The sequence below is a fragment of the Papio anubis genome, chromosome 2 (genome assembly GCF_008728515.1).
Source record: "Papio anubis isolate 15944 chromosome 2, Panubis1.0, whole genome shotgun sequence".
In the NCBI taxonomy this organism is placed as follows: domain Eukaryota; kingdom Metazoa; phylum Chordata; class Mammalia; order Primates; family Cercopithecidae; genus Papio; species Papio anubis.
This window is the reverse complement of record NC_044977.1, coordinates 104126489-104150133: the sequence shown is the minus strand read 5'-3', so window position 1 is coordinate 104150133 and position 23645 is coordinate 104126489. Positions and strand designations below refer to the sequence as shown.

The following is a 23645-nucleotide window of genomic DNA, read 5'->3' as shown; positions in this document are numbered from 1 at the left end:
TGCTGAGTCAAATGGCAGCTCTGTTTTAAGTTCTTTGCCAAATATCCAAGCTGCTTTCCACTGTGGCTGAACTAACTTAACATTCCCAGCAATAGTGTATAAGCATTCCCTTTTCTCTGCAGTCTGACCAGCATCTGTTGTTTTTTGACTTTTTTTTTGAGACTGAGTTTTGCTCTGTTGCCAAGGCTGGAGTGCAGTGGCACAATCTCGGCTCACTGCAACCTCCGCCTCCCAGGTTCAAGCGATTCTCCTGCCTCAGCCTCCTGAGTAGCTGGGATGACAGGTGCGCGCCACCATGCCTGGCTAATTTTTGTGTTTTTAGTAGAGGTGGGGTTTCAACATGTTGGTCAGGCTGGTCTCGAACTCCTGACCTCGTGATCTGCCCGCCTTGGCCTCCCAAAGTGCTGGGATTACAGGCATGAGCCACCGCTCCTGGCCTTGACTTTTTAATAATAGTCATTGTGACTGGTGGAAGATGGTATCTCACTGTGGTTTTGATTTGCATTTCTCTGATGATTAGTAATAATAAGTACTTTTTCATGTTTTCTTGGCTGCTTGTATGTCTTCTTCTGAGAAGAGTCTGCTCATATACTTTGCCCACTTTTTAATGGGGTTTGTTCACTTTTGTTTGTTGATTTACATTCCCTGCAGATTCTGGATATTAGAATATGCATATTTTGCATATTGTCATATGCATAACTTGTGAATATTTTCTCCATATCTTTAGGTTGTCTGTTTACTCTGTTGGTAGTTTCTTTTGCTGTGCAGAATCTCTTTAGTTTAATTAAGTTCCACTTTCAATTTTTGTTTTTGTTGTAATTGCTTTTGGGGACTGCCAAAACCCTTTGCCAAGGCTGACATTTAGCAGGGTATTTCCTAGGTTTTCTTTTAAGATTTTTATAGTTTGAGGTCTTACATTTAAATCTTTCATCCATTTTGAGTTAATTTTTGTACCCATATACTTTTATTTCTTCATCAGAACTTCAAAAATATCCAATATTCGGGACAAATCCAGGAAAGAAGCAACTGAATCATAGCTGAGTTTCCACTGAGAGAAAATGTGCCAGAGCTGTGACCTCTCCATGAGGATATGGTTTGCTGTTAGATCCTCGCTCTGTTAATTTGGCAGATGTTATCACATGTGGGGTGTTTGAAAGGACACATGCTTTGAGGTGACACGATTGTCAAGTGGGATGAAGACACCTCCCAACAAAGCCTCATAGGATGAAATGTACATACCTCACACTTAGCACAGTACCTGGCATACAGTACGCAGGCAGTGGTGTTAATCCCCCTTTCCTTCTTTGGTCAGGGTATGGGTAGTACTGGTTGTGATGGAATTTGGCAATAAAACTACCCATTGGGAGTGACACCCATAAGAACCAGCAGCACTGGTTGAAGCAGTCCATCTACAGGGTGGCTGCACTCTCTGAATTGGCTTGTAAAGATGTTGATGAAGTAATCTGGGAAGAGCCCAAGTGTGTCCAAGGTGTGGGGCAGCTTCCGAGAAAAAGACTGTACCTAATTACAGCTTAGCCTTCTGCTTATCACCCTGCCTTCAATTCAGGATTCAGGGTGTATGCCCGGCACTGGAGTCCAGCTAACCACCTGTATTGTTACCAGGTGTTCTGAAGTGACGATGCAATCTGTTTGCAGGCTATAAAAGGACAATCAGAGAGGAAGAAGTTGTCAGCATTTGTCCAGCCCAGCTGGAGAGACACTAGGAGAGGCATCGGTCTCCAGTACAAATTAACAAACCGGCTTCTGGCTTATACATCAGTTGCGTATGCATAGGGTCAGTGTACTCGCCCCCAGACCTGAGCAACTCTGGCTCCTCAGGAACCCTGAAGGTGTGACTGGCAAAGCTGAGGCCCTGGCTCAGGGGCTGCTTCCCTGAAAGGACTGCGCCTACGGCATCCTTGACATCTTTTCATAAACCAGCACAACTGTGAGTATGAGATATGGCTTGAAGATCCTACCTGCCCCTTCTTATCTTTTAGAGTTTCTTCGGTGAAGTACTAAGGGCAAACTGTATGCCAGGCACTTAGTGTATAAAATCCCCCCTGGTCTTCACGTCCATCCTGTGGATTAGCTGTAGCCTCAGAGAATGTGAGAAAGCCATCCTTGGACACAGCTGATGAGTGGCAGAGCTGGGATTTGAACCCCTGTGCTCTTAGCCATACCGACATAGGGATTCGTGGAGGAAATCCCACTTTTGATGCTATAAGGCAGATTTGCCCTAAGAATATTTTTGCTTCTGAAAATTTTTTTTATTTTTGATTCTAAACATTTTGATTTTTTCCTTACATTGTCTAAATATGGTTGATAAAAGTAAGAGAGAGAGGGAGATTCCAAACACAGCATACTTCAGGAAGGAGTCAAGGACAAACTGCCAAAAGGCAGCCCTGAGGCTAGCAGGTGGATTGGGAGTAGCAAATACTATCCTAATGACAGAGGAGACAGCTGCAAAAGTTGCAAGGACATAGAAAGTAACTGATGTGATTTACAGTTTTCGCCTTTACAGCTCCTGCAGGAAAAGTAACGCTCTGTTAGATACGCTCCCTGCCTTATGCCTCAGGCATACTCTGTTATTCCTTCAAGCCCCAGAGTGAATGTTACCACCTCTAGGAAGCCTGTCTGGACTTCCCCAGCAGCACTAGTTTCTCCCTCTGGTGCATTCCTAGCATCCACACCTTGAGGGCAAGAACCATGCATTCTTCTCTGAAGCCATGTAGGTTGGATGCCAACCCTGACTGTAAGACCTCAGGCAGGCAATGTAACCTTTCTCTTCCTCAGTCTCCTTATCTGTACAATGGGAATAATAGTGGTACCTACAGGCCTCGGTTGGTCATAGGCTTACATGAGAGAAGGAACACACAGTGTTTAGCACAGGGCTGTGCACACACTGAAGCATATCAGTGTCATATGTAGTGCTGGGCCTTGGCAGTTGATGGAGTAGATGTTCATTCAGTGTTTGTGGAAGGAAGAAAAGATAAAGGGAGGAAAGGGAAGAGAGAGAGAAACACACCAACTAGCCGCAGAGACCATCATGAACCAGGCAGCACCCACCTGGTATTTTGGAGCCATGGCTGCTGTCCAGTTTTGCTAAGTACACACCCCGTCTCCTTAGGCCAAGACTTGGTACCTAGATTTCTAATTCTCTGGATGCCTAATCATGTATGCTGTGTGTCTCCCAGCTCTGCAGCCAACAATATCTCACCTGTCTGATCTCTCCTTGTTCTCAAATCAATAATCCTAGGTCACCGCCCTGGATCACACCTGTGTCAGGAGGCGGGCAGGCCAGGAAGCCCCCTCCTTGTCCCTCCTCACTCAAGGAAAATCAGCCTTGTTTCTCCCAACCTGGTTCACCTGGAGATGCATCCATTCAAGTGTAACCAGAAAAAGGCCACTGGCAGAGTCACATAAGAATCTGCACTGTGGGAGACAAAGTGAGGACCACAGGGTACAGTCACAGCACTGACAGCTGTCCTCGGACATTGTCTCTGGACGTCCTGTGCACCAAGACTGTGCTAAGCACCTTTGCATACTTCCCCTGTGATAAGTTTGTATTGCAACCTCAGGAGATGGAGACTCCTTTTTACACGGGAGGAGCCTGAGGCTCCCAAGAGCTAGACCTGGGCTGTCTGATAAGGTACCCACATGTAACTCTTGAGCATCTTAAATGTGGTTAGTCCAAATTGGGGTATGCCATATTGTGAAACAAAGAATGTAAACTGTGCCTTTCATAATTTTTATGTTAGTCACATATGGAAATTATAATATTTTGGATTGATAGGTTAAGCAAAATATTGTTAAAATTAATATCATCTGTTTCTTTCTGCTTTTTGAATGCAGATACCAGAAATTTTAAAATTAAATATGTAACTTGCATTGTATTTCTATTAGACAGCACTGGATTCGACAAAGCCTAGATTGATCTATCTCCATAGCCTTGTTCTTCACTCCTGTGCTGAAACTAAACTTTCATGCTGGTACTAAAGTTGTTCCCATATATGATGGGAACCAAACACAAGTGTACCTGGGTTGGGCTTCTAGGGAAAGAGGAACTCCATTCTCCTTCTGCAGGTGGGTGCAACTGTGCATGTATACATATGCTGGGAGTGCCATTGTTGTATAAATAAGGAAACAAAATGCTGTGTGGCACACCCAGTGTCACAGGCCCTCTGACCGTGCAGTGGAAGAGGTGGAATTTAAACCCAAGACTGCCTGACGCCAAAGGCTGGACTCTTCCCCTGCTTCCTCTCCCGGAGTTCCCACACTCCACAGCCTAGGAGGAGGCTGACTCAGATTGTTTGAGACTGGGTTGAAACCCAGGTGCATAAGTGGTGGTGCACAAGTTCCATGTTAATGGATCTTTTTATCTGTTTGAGTCCTGCCTTTTATTTTAGTTGCACTCATGGCCTTCACCTATATAAGTCTAATATATTCCTCAGGCCCCAGACCATTCTCCTCCTCTTTGTTCTGTGTCCTCAGGCCCCACATCCTTCTGCACATAGCTCAAATTCAATTAATGTTTTTCTCCTCACTGGCTGAAGCTAAACCTTTGTTGTGCCCCAGAATCTGAATGTCTGGTTTCTGTACCCATTTTCCTAGTATTGTTCCTGTTTGAAAACAATGCCTACGGCCCACATCCATGGAGCTGGGATCTTTAGATTTGGGTTTTTCAATCAATCCTCAAAAACTATTTGCCTCCAGAAATTAATTAAGACTGTGCCTCAGTTAGTTTTGTGTAGTTATAACAGAATATCACAGACCAGGGAATTTATAATGAACAGAAATTGCTTTGGCTCAAGGTTTTGGGGGCTAGGAAGTCTGAGATCGAGGGGCTGTACCTGGTGAGAGCCTTCATGCTGCATCATAACATGGTGGAAGGCATCACATAGGTGAGAGGAAGAGAGAAGGGGACCAAACACATCCTTTTATCAGGAACTCACTTCCAAGATAATGGCATATTCTATTCATGAGGGTGGAGCCCTCATGAACAAATCACTTCTTAAGGGCCCCAACTCTCAACACTGTTACACTGGGGTAAAGTTTCCAACATGTGAACTTTGGGGACATATTCAGACTGTAACAGACTGTATCTAATTATTCTTAAAAGTTTTATTAACCCTCAATTCCCCCCAGAATCTTATCTCAGTTCCTGGCGTTTGTGGAGTTGCTCAGTAAGTGCTTGTTGAGTTATAAGTAACTATCAGGATTACACAATAGCCACCACTGTGTACCAGCAAGCACACAGAGGGATGCAGCAGTTCCTAAAATTATTCGAACACAGAATCCTTGGGCGGGGACAGGAAGAAGGAAGAAGTGCTAGCAGTAGGGAGAGAGTTAGGGAGTGGTTACTCATCTCATGGACTAGGGCTTTATAGAATGCCTTCCATGATAACCTCATCTAGAGGCTCCTTTCCCATTTTGTCTCTTTTCTCTCATGACAGATTACTGCTGATATGTGTTTTTTGTTGAAATAGAAAGTTTTTAAAAGATAATTATCTTTTGTATGGTCCCAATAAGTAGAACCTTTCTGAACCACAAATAGAAGCTAAAAAAAAAAAAAAGGCAACAGTCCCAACCAATGTGTCGCCACCCAGCCACCCTTCAGTATCTTTCTTTTAGCAAGAGTATGGGGTTTTAGTCTCCTAATGAGTTTGCTTCCATACATATGCATAAAAGGAAGAATGGGCTTGAAATATTATGTGAGAACTTTCGATATCTCTTTGACTTTTTCTTCTTAAGTAAAGTCATTGTTTAAAAATAACCTAAATGATGATAAGTGGAACATTTTCCACTCAGATGGCCAAAGTGCTTAACGAATCTCAACTGTGCTTCTGGCAGATGACTGAGGGGTTCCGCCACCTTCCTGATCTAACAAGGGCTTTGCACACAGACTGTCAGCCAGGAAGTCTGAATTCACCAAGCACCACTGGGGCCTGAGAAAATTATTAGAGTGGCCACGGAGATCTCCACAGCAAAGATGCTAGGGGACAGGGGAGAATGGGACAGTCCTCCATATTCCTATTCAGGAGGGGATCTGCAAATCAGAATATAATCATAATAGCCTTGAACAAATGTTATGATTTCTCAGGAAACAGTTGGGAAACTTAAATTTGTTTGTATGCACAGGTTGATATGAGGTTGCTCAAGGGTCTAAGGTTAGAATCATTGGCAAATTCTATCCAAAGTACTTTCTTAGGAAAATCCAAGTCCAGAATTCAAGGTCAACTTGTTTAGCTTTTCCAGTTATAAAAAGAACTGCTCAAGTCTGCCTTAAAGAGCCTCACAAGCCGGCCAGTCCCTACAGCTCCACAAACTGACCCATCCTGGGCCTTGTTCTCCACAGAATGGGTCTGCTCCTTCGCCTGGCACTCTGCACCCTCGTCCTGTGCTGCGGAGCAAGGTCTCCGCCCCTGCCGGTCCTCAACCCCTGGGCTCTGCTCTCCCGAGGCTGCAATGACTCAGATGTGCTAGCAGTTGCAGACTTTGCCCTGCGGGACATTAACAAAGACAGAAAGGACGGCTATGTGCTGAGTCTCAACCGAGTGAACGATGCCCAGGAACACAGACAGGCAAGTAATGACGGTCCCCACTCGGGCAGGGATGTGGGCAAGCTGGAGAGACTGGCCAGGGTGAGGGAACCCAGAGACACGTGTTGGCAGGTGTTTTCCGTATTGGAAGCCCTGCCAAGAACACTCTGTTATCCTCTGCCAGGGTCAGCGACAATGCACTTATTGTTAGTAAAAACACGTGTTAACAGTGATCCTACTCTGACACTTGTGTCAGATTCAGCGGTTTACAGGGTATCTCCACAAACATCCTTTGGCTTTCCCATAAAGCAGGGTTTTTTTTGTGTGTGGTCTTTCTCGGTTTCTGCTTCCCGTGAAATGTGTTGTATTTCTCTACCCCTTCCCACAGGATGACCTGGGATCTCTGTTCTATCTCACACTGGATGTGCTAGAGACTGACTGCCATGTGCTCAGTAAGAAGGCATGGCGAGACTGTGGAATGACGCCATTTTATCAATCGGTGAGTGCTTGTTTTTATAAACCATTAAGGGCCCTATGGAAAGCAAGTAAGTGCCCTCTTTCTACAGGGTAAAGGGTGCTCAATGTCTGCCATCTTTTAAATGGCCCACTTTATAATCTCCTGGCAGGTGCCCATGAGCTTATTCTAATGCTCTAGACAGAACAAAGTATAACTCATGAGAGGGGTTTCTGAGAAGTCCCACTGGGGTCATGCAGAACAGAATGGAAAAGTTGCTCCCAAGTTATTTGTTATTTTTTTTTTTTAACCTCCAAGACCTTCCGTTAGACTCTGAACCAGTGTTTAAATTGTGAGAAAAAGACCTGAGGTGTGAATATTCTGGACTTGGGGTTAATGTAGACTGCAGAAGTGATGGAGGTAGAGCTTTGTCTATTTGTTTTATTTTCCTTTGTTTTAATAAACACCGATGCCAGGTTTGAGGGGAGGAAAATGGATGATATGCAGTATGAAAGCTCTCAAGGGTGCCATGTAAGGATTTCCTGGAACTACAGAACATAAAGGGCCTCAGAATTAATCTTTTAAAGACGATCATAGAAGAGACTTGAAAATAGATAATCCATTTCATTTGATTCTTAATTATCCTGGGAAGATTTTCATTAATTGATATAAAACTTTACAACATGAATGCAGGATAGTGATATAAATGTTTAGAAGCAAATTATTTGATCAAGATATTTTTCCTAATCATGTAACCAGTTGGTCAAACTGCACCCACCTTGATTTTGAAAAGTGAATATCCTGTTGTGAATTATACTTGTTATGGTGACACTAGCTACTAAAACACACACGCAAAAAGTATATACTGACTCTAACATGATAGAAGTCCATTTCTCATGCATGGAAAGTTGAAAGTAGAAGTTCCTGATTAGATGGGGGCTTTGCTCCAGGGGTAATTTGAGATCCAAGTTTATTCCACACTGTGGCTCTAGACTCTGCCAGCCTCAGCTCATGACTTTCATGGTTACCTGCTCATGTGTATCAAGCTGTGCACAGAGAAAGAGCGTTGAGGACAGTGAGAACGTGGGAGACCCTTATGAGCCAGATCTGGAAATGGTTATACCTCATTTCTGCTCACCTTCCTGTGGTTAGAACTCAATTATACACAGTCACACCTGTTGGGGAGGCTGGGAAACATATTCTAGCTGTGTCCTAGGAAAAGGTTAAACAGTTTGATCATCAACTGCAGTTCCTCCCAGCCAAAACCACAGAATTTGTTCTTAAGTTTCTAATTACTTTAAAAGAAAATGTCTGACTTTAATTTTGGAGGTATTTTAAAAACTCATAATTGCATTCACTATGTCATAAAATGTATTTGTTGGTTTCAGGTTTATGGTCAATGCAAAGCAATATTTTATAACAACAAACCAAGTAGAGTTCTCTATTTAGCTGCTTATAACTGTACTCTTCGCCCAGGTAAGCAATCACTATGATTTTGTTAGTTTTAATAAAGGATGGAAAAGAGTACTTAACCAGGTCTTTGCCAAGAGTGTGTAGGGTATCTCTCATTCTTATTTGCTGTTTATTCTTAATGCCAATTTCTTAATATTTCCAGTACTTACCTCCTTACTGAAGTTCATCCTATATTGCTCCTCTTCCCACAGTATATCTTACTCAATTACCTCTACATTTATATGCTGCATCAGATCTTAAATTTTCAGTCTGAAATAAATGGTATAATTTCTATGACTGTTCCTCAGGCTTCCTTTCTTACTATCTCTGCCATTATTTCCCAGACTACACCAACTCTACACTCCATTCTACTGGATGTCACATTGTTTTCTGAACATGCACTGCACTTTCCAGTCTCTGCGTCTTGCTTGTGCCTCTCCCTCTGCTGAGCATGCCCTCCCTAATGACCTCTGACCTTGGAACATACCTATTCTTTAAGGACCACCACCGCTTCTTCCATAGTGTTCTCTATTCTAGAAAGGAATGGTGCTTTTGCAATCTGCATTCCTATACAACTTTGTCTAAACTACTCAGGGAACACATAATGCACTGCCTTGATTTGGGGGTCGCATATCTTATATCATGTAGAATAGTTTCTCCTTTCTTCCTCCAGCTGCACCCTTCCTCAGTTCCCACCAAGTAGAAGGTGTCGGTAATGTTGTTAAGTAAATAATTGGACTAGAAATGAAGCTGAAACTTAATGACAGTTGAAATATGCACGTGCATTCATTTGGGACCTTCCTTTTTTCAAGGGAAAGTCTTTGGAAAGAGAGCATCCACAGTGCGGGAAAACAGAATTTGGTCCCCTGTCGAACAACTACATGTGTGTCGCTCCCCTGGTGGATCCCGTGCAAGTGTAGATTCTGATTCCATAGGTCGGGGTCAGGGCCTGAGATCCTGCATCTGTAATAACCTCCAGGAGATGAGAATGCTGCTGGTTGCTTTGAATAACAAGGCAAGCGAGCAAACATTTTGTTAGGCACAGTTTAAGATTCCTGGTTGTGAAGGCAAGATTCACCTAAAATAAATTAGGACAGCAAATAGCAAACAGTCTCAGGACTTAAATGGAAGTCATAGGCATCAGAGCTACGGAAGATCAGGAAGTGACAGGTGGTGATGATTCAGGAGTGACAAGCTGTGGATGTAAGTCCCCCATTATCTCCACCAGTCCCCAAGTGCATGCAGATAAATACAGAATTACTAAAAACTATGTGTTTGCTCTGCAAAAGCAGCTTCAAGATAAATTCTGTATCCTGACTTTCACACTAGGCTTGCTGCCCTCAGCTCCTCCCAAACAGAAATCTGGCTGTGCTTGGGGTGATCATTCTATCCAGTCACACAATGACTTGATCAATTTTGTTTTCAGACTCACTTGCATTTTTCTTCTTAAAAACAAAATTATTTATTTTTATTTTTTATTGATAAATAGTAGTACATATTTATAGCATATATAGTGATATTTCCATATATATACTGTATTGTGATCGGATTAGGTTATTAGTATATCCATCATCTCAAACCTTTATCACTTCCTTGTGTTGGGAATATTCAATATCCTGCTTCTAGCTATTTGAAATTTTATCTTATTGTTAACTGTAGTCATCCTACAGTGGTCTAGAACACTTGAATTTATCCCCCATCTAGCTGTAATTTTGTATCCTTTGATAGATCTCACTTGCATTTCTAACCAAATAGGGTGCGCTTCCACCTTCTACTATGTCTTTCACTTATCCATACATTCTACAAGCATTTACTAAGCACTTCCTATGTATCAGATATGATGTTCAGTGTTAGGAACTGCAAGGTAAATAAGGTGTGGTAGTAATGAACTCCCAACCTCTGAAGACACTCAGTCTACTTTACAGAGTCAATAATGAGAAAAGATATTGAACTAGTTGGAGGAAAAGGTCCTGTTTTAATATACTATATTACGTGTCTTTGAACAAAATTCTCAGAGTAAATGTGTGTGAGATGAAAACTTTGCTTTGGTCTCTTTTTTAATCGTGAAAGCAATACACGGTCATTACAGAAAACACTGCTGACAGCTAACTTCTATCCCAGAAAATGTCTTCCTCGCCCCATCCTTACCTCTTTACAGTCACATGATTTTTTGAAAATTAATAATATTTTAAAACTTATGTTATTGGCATCAACAGTTTCAAAACCAAAGATTCACAGGACATGCCCTGACTGCCCAGCACCCACATCCACTGACCTTTCCAGTGACGAAGTGCTGGAGGCTGCCACTGAGTCTCTTGCGAAATACAACAATGAGAGCACATCCAAGCAGTATTCTCTCTTCAAAGTCACCAGGGCTTCTAGCCAGGTAAGGCTAAACTGCTCAAGCCAATTACACAGTGTGTCTCATAACTGTTGCTGTAGGTTCCTAAGCTGAGAGGAGAATGTCAAGGCCCTCATTTTGATTAGAACCAAAATACCTTTCTCTACTTTCCCCACTTTGATAGACCTGATGCCCACTCTATCATGCTTCAGTTTCTAAGTGATTCCATGGCATTTCTACAAGAGTCAGGTGGCTTGATTTTGCTTCCCTAACCTTAAGGCAAGAAGAGAAATGAACTCCTAGTCTCCCTGGGGGATTGTCCATAAGTTTACCACTTACTGCTGTATTCTCAAATGTGACTGATTATGGACCATTTTACAACATCACTTTTACTCTATTTTAAGGCCTAGAGTGGGTGTTGAATTTTATGGATTAGGGAAAATGAAGGCTCATTTGTATTTAAATTATGTAGATTTCTTTCCTTCTTTCTCTCTCTCTCCCTCTCTATTTCTTTCTTTTTACTTTTTGAGACAGAGACACTCTGTCACCCAGGGTGGACTCAAGCAGTCCTTGTACCTCCGCCTCTCAAATAGCTGAGACTCCAGGTGCATACCACCACACCTGGCTAATTTTGTATTTTTTGTAGAGATTGGGTCTCACTATGTTGCACAGGCTGGTCTCGAACTCCTGGACTCAAAACAATCCACCCGCCTTGGTCTCCCAAAGTGCCGGGATTACAGGCATGAACCACTGTACCTGGCCTGATATTTCTTTCATAAGCAGAAAAATCTAAAAGATAATTCTACATGAGGAAAAATAAATCAAAAGAAGGTGTTTAGGGCCCATTCAAATCTTAAAGAAGGGAAGAAAGGTGTGAGATTATGTTTTTTTAATAACTAAATCATGGTACATGGTTTGATCAGTGTGGGGATTTGCAGAACAACAGATATGTGCCTTGACAATGCCTCTGGTGATGTACTGTTTCTGTAGATATAATGCTGTCAAACCTGAGTCTTCTCCCCAGGCAGAAATGTTTGATTTTTACATCTCAGCTCTTGTCTCATAACAGTGGGTGGTTGGCCCTTCTTACTTTGTGGAATACTTAATTAAAGAATCACCGTGTACCAAATCCCAGACCAGCAGCTGTTCACTTCAGTCCTCCGACTCTGTGGTGAGTTTTCCTGAATGTCTTCATAATTTGAGTGTTCACAGATCATCTCTAAGTGTTTGTGGAGCATAAATTACATATGAGGTGTCATAAGGCATGAGATGCTTTTCTTCCCCTCAAGGAGCAAGTTAGACTAGTTAGAGATTAGACAGATCCAGACTGCATTCAATTGTAAGTGCAATTTTCATCAGCAGTTGCAAAAGTGATTATATAGAGCTGTAAAACACAGACATCTCAGTGATGGGTAATGGCCCTGCTTTGGTCTAATGCAATCCAGTTACGTTTGTAATACAGCATGGTGTTCCATTCCTTGGACCACTCTTTAAGAAGGACAAAGTCAAATAGGCCTTCATTCAAAGAGGCATCCAAGAAGGAAAGTATGCCTTGAAGCCATCTGAAACACAACTGGTGGGAATTTAACCTGGCACAATGTGTTGGAGTGCAACTGGGCAAAATGCACCAAGAATACTTTCCTCTCATTTACTTACAGTAACAGCTTTATTAAGAAATAATTCATACACTGTAAAATTAATCCATTTAAGGTGTACAGTTCAGCAGTTTTTAGTATGTTCACAGAGTTGCGCTACCATCGCCACTTTCTTATTTTAGATATTTTCATCAGCCTCAAAAGAAATCTCGTGCCCACTAACAGTCATTTCCCATTGCCACCTTACCAAGGCCCTGGAAACCACTTACCTACCTTCTGTTTCTATGGCTTTGCCTATTCTGGACATTTCATATAAATGGAATCCTACAGCATATGGTCTTTTGATTCTGGCTTCTTTCACTTAGCATAGTGTTCTCAAAGCTTCTCCATCTATAAATAGATGTAGTTTTACCTCTTCCTTAGCAAATAATATTTTATTGCATGGATATTGTTTATTGTTTATCCATCTATCAGTTGATAGACATTTGAATTGTTTCCTGCTATGAACAAGTGTACAAGTTTTTATGTACACATATGTTTCCATTTCTCTTGAGTATATACCTAGAGTGGAGTTTTTGTCATATGGAAAACAACAACAACAACAAAAAAAACCCTCCATGTTTAACCCTTTCACTGCTATACTGTTTTCCACTGTGACTGCGTCAGTTTTGCAATCCCATCAGCAATGTATGAGGGTTTCAATTTCTCTACATCTTTGCCAACACCTATTATGATCTTTCTTTTGGTTGTAGCCATCCTACTGGGCATGAATTGGTATCTCATCATGATTTTTATTTGCATTTTCCTAATAACTAATGATGTTGAACATCTTTCATTGTGTTTATTATCTATTAGTATGTTTTCTTTGGAAAAATGTCTACACAAATCATTTGCCCACTTAAAATCCAGTTGCTTGTCTTTTCATTGTCGAATAATAAGAGTCTTTACATATTCTGGATACAATGTCCTTATCAGATACATGTTTTTAAGTATTTTCTCTCATTCTCTGCATTGTCTATTCACTTTCCTGACAATGTTCTTTGAAATAGAGAAGTTTTAAATTTTGATGAAGTTCTATTTTTATATATTTTTTCTTATTTTGAATGTGCTTTTAATGTCATATCTAAGAAATCATTGCCTAATCCATAATCACCAAGATTTCTATGTGTAAAAATGCAAGGGATCCAGAATGCCAAAATAATCTTGAACAACAACAACAAAAAAAATAGGAAGACATACTTCCCAAACTCAAAACTTACTACAAAACTACAGTATTTAAGAAAACGTCTTGGTGGTATGAGAATGATATGTAGATCAATTGGAATAAAATTGAAAGTAAAGAAATAAGCCCCTATATGTAGGCCTATGGCACATTTTGAGTTTTTGTACATGTGTGAGGCAGGGAGTTCAACTTTCTTTTGCATACAAACATCCAATTTTTCCAGCACTATTTGTTAAAAAAAACTATTCTTTCCCCCATGTCGTTGTCTTGGCATACTTCTTGAAGATCAATTGACCATAAATGTAAGAGTTTATTTCTTTAGTCTCAATTTTATTCCATTGATCTACACTTCTAAGCTTATACCGGTATAACACTGTCTTGAATACTATATAGCTTTGTAGTACATTTTGAGATTGGAACATTTAAGTCCTCCTATTTGTGCTTCTTGTTCAAGATTGCTTTGGGTATCCTGAATGTCTTGAATTTTCACGCTGATTTTAGGACCAGTTTGCCAATTTCTATTTTTAAAAAGGCATTTGGAAATTTGATACATTTGATTGTATTGAATCTGTACATCAACGTCAAAAGTACTGTCATCTTAACAATATTAAGTTTTCAAATCCATGAATATGTGGTATCTTTCCATTTGTTTAGAACTCATTTAATTTATTTCGACAAAGTTTTGTAGTTCTCAGTGTACAAACTTTTCATTTATTTTGGTAAATTTACTCTCCGAATATTTTGTTCTCTTTGATGCTAATGTAATGAAACTGTCTTCTTAATTTCAGTTTTGGATTGTTCATTGAAAGTGTGTTGAAAGACAATTGACTTTTTATATTGATCTTATATGCTGTAACCTTGATGAACTCATTTATTAGTTCTAATAGTTTGCTAGTGGATTTCTTAGGATTTTCTATATGATCATGTCACCTGGAAAGAGATAGCTTTTTACTTCTCCCTTTTAAATCTGGATGCCACATGTGTTCCCAGCCTCTAGGGCTCACATGTTCAGCACACTCATAAACTCCCTTTGTGATCCACTCTAGTGTCAGCACCAGGTAGGCCTGTGAACTTTGGTAGCTCAGCAAATCCTAGCTAGGGTGGGAGTGGCCAGGTCTCCTTGGTGCAAGTACCTGTAATTTCTCCAGAAGGTTCTCTGAGAGCCCCTCCTCTTTGTGATTTTGTGATGAAGAGAAGGGAAAGGCTGAAGCACCATTCCCCAGACACTTCATACTTTAATGGATTTTCCCACTTTAAGGAATTTCTAGTCTTTTTTCATATGCTCTGGAGCTGAGTGACAGAGTAATATTTAGGCAATCTGTTTAGACACTTTTTTTCTTTTTGTGGATTTAGGGATACAAGTGCAGTTTTCTTACATGAATATATTGCATAGAGGTGAAGTCTGGGTTTTTAGTGTATCCATCACTCTAATAGTGTACGTTGTATTCAGGGTGGGTTTTTTTTGTTTTGTGTTTTTTGTGGTTTTTTTTTTTTTTTTTTTTTTTTTTTGAGACCAAATCTTGCTCTGTCACCCAGGCTGGAGTGCAGAGGCACAATCTCAGCTTACTGTAAACCTCTACCTCCTGGGTTCAAGCGATTCTCTTGCCTCAGCCTCCCAAGTAGCTGGGACTACAGGCACCTGCCACCTCACCTGGCTAATTTTTATACTTTTAGTAGGCACAGGGTTTCACCATGTTGACCAGGCTGGTCTCGAACTCCTGACCTCAAGTGATCCACCTGCCTCAGCCTCCCAAAGTGCTGGGATTACAGGCGTGAGCCACCGCGCCCAGCTCAGGATGGTATTTCATCCCTCACCACCCTCCCACCTTTTGGAGTCTTCAGTGTCTGTTACTCCACTTTGTGTCCATGTATACCCTTTCTTTAGCTTCCACTTTTGAGTGAGAACATGTGGATTTTGGCTTTTTGTTTCTGAGTCATTTCACTTAGGATAATGGCCTCCAGTTCCATCCATGTTGATGCAAAGGACATGGTATTATTCTTTTTTATAGCTGAGCAGTATTCCATGGTGTGTGCGCGCACACACACACATCACATTTAAATCTAATCATCCGTTGATGGACACAACATTGGCTTCACATATTTGCTATTATGAATAGTGCTGTGATAAATATACGAGTGCAGTTGTCTTTTTCTTATAGTAGTTTCTTTTTTGGTGAGGGTCGGGGGATAGATAACCAGTAGTGGGATTGCTGGATTAAATGGTAGTTCTATTTTTAGTTTATTTTTAGACAAATTTAGTAAATTTTATGCGGATATACTTAAGAGCTCTTCTTTAGAAATTGAGGCAACATTTTATTGTAATATTCTATTTATGCTTGAAAAGTACACACTGTATGACTCTAAAACTCCTCTTCTAGGAATTTACCCTAAGGAAGTAACTAGGAATACATGAAAAGATGTACCTTCAATGTTTAAATAACAGAAAAATTAGATTCAATCTAGCTGTCCAACAAAAGAGAGCTTGTTAAACATCACAGAGGAATACTAGGTAGCCATTCTTTTAAAAACCCTAGAAGACCATTCAATGCCATAAAAGGGTTTTTACAATATATTGTTAAGTGACAAAATAGAGTTATAAAGTAATAAATATAATATGACTATTTTGTAGAAGAAAAATGTATATGCATACAACAAAAGATTGGAAGAAAAGAAATCAAATCACTGCAGGTAACAAGTATCTTTCAGGCAATTTACAGGTCTTTATTTTCTTTTATTTATCTATATTCTAACTATTACATTTGTAATAAGGAAACAAAGCTACTTTACTTTTAAGTAAAGAGAAATTTAAGGAGCTGAGAGTGGTTTTGTCTGAGAAGAGAAATCTCAGGTGAAACATACTTAAAGGGCTGCTACATAAAAGATGAAAACACGTTTTCTAGCTGACCCAAGGGTAGAACTAAGGCCAAGAGGTAGAATCTGTATAGACATAACTTTCCACTCAACACAAAGAATTTGTTTAGTAAACAGAGTTTCATTCCTCAAGAAATACGGAGTTTCTCATTATTTGAAGCAATTTAGCCTAATTTGGATGTTTTCTTGGTAGGGGTGATCTAGAAAGAATTGACTCAGAGTCTACCCATTACATAGTAGAAGCATAAAAATGTTGATTGGCTGTGTATCTACACAAGCACAAAGCTAGTTGATTTCCATCTATGATCACTGGTAATACTCACATGACATTGTATTTTCTCTGTCATTTAGCCTGCTGGTCTTTGCAAAGGTTCTCTGATCCGAAAACCCTGGGCAAAACTTGTCTCTGTGACTTGTGACTTCTTTGAATCACAGGTATTTTTCAATCTAATTGCCTGTCTTTCTGTGAAGAAGAGCAGATTATCGATAGTTACCTGCCACTACCTTACCCTCCTTCCTTTGATTTTCCCAACCACCTTGCTCACCACTTTCCGCAGGCTACCCTGAGGCCACACCCACAGGATAGCTAGTCAAAGACCTGTTAAGCCTTGTTTTAGTCACAATATGGTCCTGCAGAATAAGCCAGACAAATTCAGAAACAGAGAACTGCTGGCTTGGATGTGATTCAAGCCTCTGAGACATTAAATTCAGTGTCCCAAAGAAACCTTACCTCAAGCCACAGGGAGAAGTTATTTCCAAGAAAATGTTCAATCCCTTTCCAGAAGTGTTTATTGCGCACTTATTATAAGGTAGCCTGTTACATTTGAGAGACAGTTTATATTTGAGGTGTATTTGTGCCTGGTATATTTAAGGCAGTTGAAACAGGACACTTGGGATCCAGTTTTGCTCTGGTACCTGTGAGCTATGTAACAGGCACATACTTACCTATTTGAGTTTTGGTTGCCTCATTTATAAACTGGGATTGCAACACTGCATCATTCCAATTCTTGTGAGAAGCAAATGAAAGGACCTGAATGAAGGGTGCTGTACAAGGCCTGGTGCAGAATAAACAATCAAGGAAAGGCCCCTGCTGCTGCCACTACTGGGAACAGAAAGATAGCTTGCTGGAGACTTCGAGTGAGTCATTGAACCTCTCTGGGCCATTATTCAGCTCTGAAATTGTGAGACTCACAGTCTCACAGTCAAGTTTCTACAGGTCTTGGTTCCCCCAGCTGTTATCTGTTTTGTTTTTTAACCCTTTCACCAGGAGGCCCATCCCTCTACCTACTCTCCCTTTAAAATGTTCCAACGGAAGGGCACAGATCAGCTTAGGCTGGTACTAGGCATGGGAGGACTTTCCCTGTGGAACTCTGCATTTAAAAATGTTCTCGTTCCAGGCTCCAGCCACTGGAAGTGAAAACTCTGCTGTTCACCAGAAACCTATAAACCTTTCCAAGGTGGAAGAATCCCAGCAGAAAAACACACCCCCCACAGACTCCCCCTCCAAAGCTGGGCCAAGAGGATCTGTCCAATATCTTCCTGACTTGGATGATAAAAATTCCCAGGAAAAGGACCCTCAGGAGGCCTTTCCTGTGCATCTGGATCTAACCACGAATCCCCAGGGAGAAACCCTGGATCTTTCCTTCCTCTTCCTGGAGCCTATGGAGAAGAAGGTGGTTGTCCTGCCTTTCCCCAGAGAAAAAGCACGCACTGCTGAGTGCCCTGGGCCAGCCCAGGATGCCAGCCCTCTTGTCCTTCCGCCGTGAGAATCACACAGAGTCTTCTGTAGGGGCATGGTGCACCCATGAAATGGGAGGCAATGGGGACAATGGACAGAGACAGAGCATGCACACGTAGAGAGTGGCTAATGAAGGACACCTTTTTGACTCTTCTTCGCCTCAGCATGTTGACTGGGATTGGAAATAATGAGACTGAACCCCCTGCTTGGGCTGCACTCTACCCTGTACACTGCCTTGTACCCTGGGCTGCATCCCCTCCTAAACTGAGGAGTCTCATGCCATGGAGAGATGCCTCTCTTATGTCTCCAGCCACTCACTTATAAAGATACTTATCCTTTCAGCAGTATATGTGTGCTCAAATCTCAGCATGAAAGCATTGCGTGAGTAGAGACAATTCCCTAACACCAGGAGGCATGAGAAACTAATGCCCAGCAGTTTCAGTCCCTAAATTCCCTTTAATTCCAGGACAGGTATTAGCTGCATAGGGCCCATACCATTTCCAAACTTCTACCTCTTTTCATCTGTCTGGAAGTCTCCAGGTCTCAACAGTGGGGTAATTCACTTAGAGCTGGGGGCACATGGAAGAGAAGTGCACATGTGGCCTGTGCTAGACACTGTGGGAGCAGCAGACCGTGACAGTTCTCATCACTGTTACAATTTCTCTGGGACAGATAGAGGAGGGTCCATCATAGCATTCAATTATAGTCTATGTTTTCCATCTTTCAAACACTGCAGGACCAATTTCCCCTCATTCAGTAATACCTATGCGCACGTGCACACATGCACACCAGATAGGACCTTGGACATTTTGACAGAGAATTTGCAGATGCAGCTATTGTCCTCTATCCTGACGGCTATTAGAAGAGGCACACAGGTCTCGGCGTAATTAGCATAAGAGAAGTAGACAATATTCACACTCTGTTCCTCTTATCTGCTTCTCATAAGAAGGAAGCGATTATGTGAGGGTGTCATATGGGGTCTTACACCCTGTTGGTCAGGGTCTGAAAGAAGCAGAATTGTACTCAGGTGACTCAACTAAAAAGACTTCAGTTGGCCCAGCACGTTGGCTCATGCCTGTAATCCCAGCACTTTGGGAGGCTGAGGCAGGCAGATCACTGGAGGTCAGGAGTTCGAGACCAGCCTGGCCAACATGGTGAAACTCTGTCTCTGCTAAAAATATAAAAATTATCCAGGCATGGTGGTACACGTCTGTAATCCCAGCTACTTGGGAGGCTGAGGCAGGAGAATCACTTGAACCTGGGAGGTGGAGGTTGCAGTGAGCTGAGATCATGCCACTGTACGCTGCCAGCCTGGGTAACAGATCTAGACTCCATTTCAAAAAAAGAAAAAGACTTCAGTGAAGGGACCTTTAGTGAAGGCTTGTGGCCCAGGTGAAGGGGAGGTCAAGGGATGCTGAGGCACCTGGACAACAGCGTCAGCAGGGAGTCTTCACCACCCGAGGCTGAGCAGGAGCAGGAGTGGCTGGCTTCTCTGCTCTGTTGGAACTATCCTGTGGAGAAGCCACCTGCAGGAGCCGCCCTGGTGGAGGGCTGCAGCCCCTGCAGAACCTAGTGCTGAAGCGGGAAGGAGCAGGGAATAAGCACCCTCCCCTCTCCCTACCTTCCTGCTTCCTTCCAGTCTCCTCCTCCCAATGGCTCTTTGAACTCAGTGGTAAATTAACCAGCAGGGAGAGCCTGGGTTATTCAATTCCCTGGAGTCAGCCTGGGAGACAAGACCAGGCAGAGAAAGTCAAAGGATGGGCCTGAGGCAAACAGAAACCATTAGGAGCCTCAACTGGGGTTTCCCAAGGGGTGTTCTATAAGGCCCTTCTCTACTGGTAAAAGGATGGGGAAGGGCCTCAGACTTTGTTTCTCCTTCTACCTACCACCTCCTTTCTCTTTCTATGACTTAATTCATGAAAAACTAGATTGTTCCCATGCTTGCCACTGCCCCACCACCTCTTCATTCCTTAGGTCACTGCAACGTGAATCCATCTCTTTTCCTATAACCCACTGACTTGGTGTTCCTTCACAATCTTTTATTTTAAATTTTTTAAAAAAAATCTGTTCACTTTTACTTACACTTTGAAGCATCTGACAATGCTGACCTTGCTTGCTCTTCAGACTTTTTTAAGGAGACTTTGTCCCATATCCTCTAGGTTTTTCTTCCACTTTTCTGACCACTCCCCCTCATATCCCACCTTGGGCTCCTCTTCTCTGGCTCATCTCTTAGATGCTGTTTCTCTGGCTTTCGGTCCTTGATCTTTTTTTTCTTACTCTGCAGACTCCATGCAGACAAGCTAATCTGCATCCTTGTCAGTAGTTGCAAAATGCTGCATTTATTACTGATCTGAGGCTCTTGCATTCAAGTCATCAGTAGTTTGCAATTGCTAACACTAATCTTCCACAACAAAATTTCAGGAGCTGAGTATTTCTAGTTATATAATATTAAGAGTTACCTCCGCTGGATGTTTAAAATGAACATATTCAACAAGAGGAAAATGAACAACCCACTTTGAAAATGGGCAAAACATTTTTTAAAAAATGAGATCGTGTCTTTTGCAGTAACATGGATGGAGCTGAAGGTTATTATCCTTAGCAAACTAATGCAGGAACAGAAAACCAAATACCGCATGCTCTCACTTATAAGTGGGAGCTAAATAATGAGAACACATGTACACATAGAGGGAAACAACACACACTGGGGCCTACTCAAAGGTGAAGGGTGAGAGGAAGGAGAGGATCAGAAGAAAATGGCTGTTTGGTACTAGGCTTAGTACTTGCATGACAAATAATCTGTACAACAAACCCCTGTGACATGAGTTTACCTGTATAACAAATGTGCACATGTACCCATGGACTTAAAAATAGAAGTTAAAAAAATAAAAATAAAAATGGGCAAAAGATTTAAACCTCACCAAAAAAAAAAAAAAATGGTGAGTGAACATCTGTAAAAATGCTGAACTTCAGTGAACTTCATATGTCATCAAAGAAATGCAAATTATAATAACAATGAGATACCACTACATATCTGTCAGAATGGCCAAAATCCAGAACACTGACAATACCAAATGGTGGCAAGGATATGGAGCAAAAGGAACTTCTCATTCATTGCTGCTGGGAATGCAAATGTACAGCCACTTTGGAAGACAGTTTGACAGTTACTTTCAAAACTTAACATACTCTTATAATATGATCCAGTAGTCACACTCCTTGGTATTTACCCAAATGATGTGAAAATTATGTCCATACAAAAACCCACACATGGATATTCATAGCAGATCTGCTCATAATTGCTGAAATTTGGAAGCAACAAACTGTCCTTCACCAGGTGAGTGGTAAGTAAATCCTGACAATGAAATATTATTTGGCACTAAAAAGGAATACAAATATCAAGTCATAAAAAGACATAGAGGAAGCTTAAATACATATTACTGAGTGAAAGAAACCAATCTGAAAAGATTAAATACTGTATGGTTCCAACCATATGACATTTTGGAAAAGGCAAAATTATGAAGACAGTAAAAAGATCACTGGTTGCCAGTGGTTAGCAAGGAGACAGGGATGGAATATGTGGAGCACAGAGGATTTTTAGTCAGTGAAACTATTCTGTATGCTGCTACAATGGTGGATACATTTCATTCTATATTTGTCAAAACCCACAGATGTGCAACATCAAGGGTGAACGCTAATGTAAGCCATAGACTTTAGGCTATAACTATGGGTCACTGTAAGTTCATCAGCTGTAACAAATGCACTGCTAGTGTTCAGAGGTTTATAGTAGGGGAGGCTGTGAGTGTGAGGGGAATATGTAGGGGCTGGGTAGGAACTCTATACTCACCACTCAGTTGTACTGTCAACCTAAAACTGCTCTAAAAATTAAAGCCCATTTTTAAAGTAAATTAACAAAATAGATACATTAAGCCTGATAAAAACTGTATTTTCTTTAAAAAGTGACTCCTATTACAAAAAAATCAAATGTCATAAAATTCTGTCAGCCAGTCTAGTGATTCTCAAAGAAATAGTCAGAGATTTACAAAGAGGTCCACTGTAGCATTTATTTATTTATTTATTTATTTATATTGTTATTATACTTTAAGTTCTAGTATAATGTTGGTGAGTGAACATCTGAAAAAATGCTCGAGTGTTGCACCCATTAATTCGTCATCTACATTAGGTATATCTCCTAATGCTATCCCTCCCCCCTCCCTCCACCCCATGACAGGCCACAGTGTATGATGTTCTCCTTCCTGTGTCCAAGTGTTCTCATTGTTCAATTCCCACCTATTAGTGAGAACATGCGGTGTTTGATTTTTGTTTGTTTGTTTGTTTGTTTGTTTGGTTTGTTTGTTTGTTTTTGAGACGGAGTCCCGCTCTGTCACCCAAGCTAGAGTGCAGTGGCACACTCTCGGCTCACTGCAACTGCGCCTCCCGGGTTCACGCCGTTCTCCTGCCTCAGTCTCCCGAGTAGCTGGCACTACAGGCGCCCGCCACCATGCCCGGCTAATGTTTTGTATTTTTAGTAGAGACGAGGTTTCACTGTGTTAGCCAGCATGGTCCTAATCTCCTGTCCTCGTGATCCGCCCGCCTCGGCCTCCCAAAGTGCTGGGATTACAGGCGTGAGCCACCGCGCCCAGCCGCGGTGTTTGGTTTTTTGTCCTTGCGATAGTTTGCTGAGAATGATGGTTTCCAGCTTCATCCATGTCCCTACAAAGGACATGAATTCATCCTTTTTTTATAAGAACAAATAATTGGAAACAATATGCATGGCCAAAAATTGGGGAATGTTGAATACATTAACACATATAACATGCAATATTACGTAATCTCAAAAATAATCTTTCTGAAGAATATTTAATGATCTGAGAAAGTCCTCATGGTATACCCTTAAGGGAAAATACAATATTTAAACCATATATAGCAAGGGATTGTTAAAAGTCCTTCTCTTGGGAAAGGATTTGGGAGGTGAAGAATGGAGCAAAGAGACTTAATTTTTGTTTTACAATATTCTAAAATATTGTTGGCTTTTTTACTTTGTGCAGGGATTATGTTTATGACTAAAAATTATATACTTAAAATAACTCAAAAATTTAAAATCCTATAAAAACACAAAAGCATTTATAAAGCTTATATGGTTTCTATTAATACCTGAAAAAGAAATAGAGGTTATAAGTAAATACATACTCAACTACAGCGGAGGGAAAGAAACACCTGTATGTACAGAATAATTCTAATGATGCAAAACATATATATTACATATATTCAAATAGCAAAAAGTATATGAAGTAATTATGCATTATAAATAGTTGGTTTTCCTTATGGTTGTAGAATTAGAGGTGAATTTTCTTTATGCTTTTTGTATTTTCCACATTTTTTGCAAAGAGCATGTGTTCTATTATGAGTCAAAAAGGTTTAAAGAATAAAAATTCG

At 41.1% G+C, this 23645-nt stretch overlaps 1 protein-coding gene across 2 annotated transcripts; it reads left to right on the top strand.

The window, feature by feature from the left end:
• Nucleotides 1-1642: 1642 nt before the first annotated feature.
• On the top strand, nucleotides 1643-18562 carry FETUB (fetuin B). Of its 2 annotated transcripts, XM_003894697.5 has the most exons (8): nucleotides 1643-1948; nucleotides 6359-6584; nucleotides 6931-7041; nucleotides 8385-8472; nucleotides 10665-10834; nucleotides 11859-11960; nucleotides 16829-16912; nucleotides 17875-18562. In XM_003894697.5, the coding sequence occupies exons 2-8, from the start codon at nucleotides 6360-6362 to the stop codon at nucleotides 18241-18243; spliced, it is 1149 nt and encodes a 382-aa protein (XP_003894746.1). In that variant the 5' UTR covers nucleotides 1643-1948; nucleotide 6359; the 3' UTR covers nucleotides 18244-18562. The 2 variants fall into 2 exon arrangements, with proteins under 2 accessions (XP_003894746.1, XP_003894745.1); XM_003894696.2 differs by lacking the exon at nucleotides 1643-1948 and having other exon boundaries at nucleotides 6263-6584.
• The last annotated feature ends 5083 nt before the right edge of the window (nucleotides 18563-23645 follow it).

Coding starts and splice junctions, on each gene's coding strand:
- FETUB (XM_003894697.5), top strand. CDS start 6,360: ATGGGTCTGCTCCTTCGCCTGGCACTCTGCACCCTCGTCCTGTGCTGC. Junction 6,585..6,930: donor ATGCCCAGGAACACAGACAG/GCAAGTAATGAC, acceptor CCCTTCCCACAG/GATGACCTGGGATCTCTGTT. Junction 16,913..17,874: donor GTGACTTCTTTGAATCACAG/GTATTTTTCAAT, acceptor TTCTCGTTCCAG/GCTCCAGCCACTGGAAGTGA.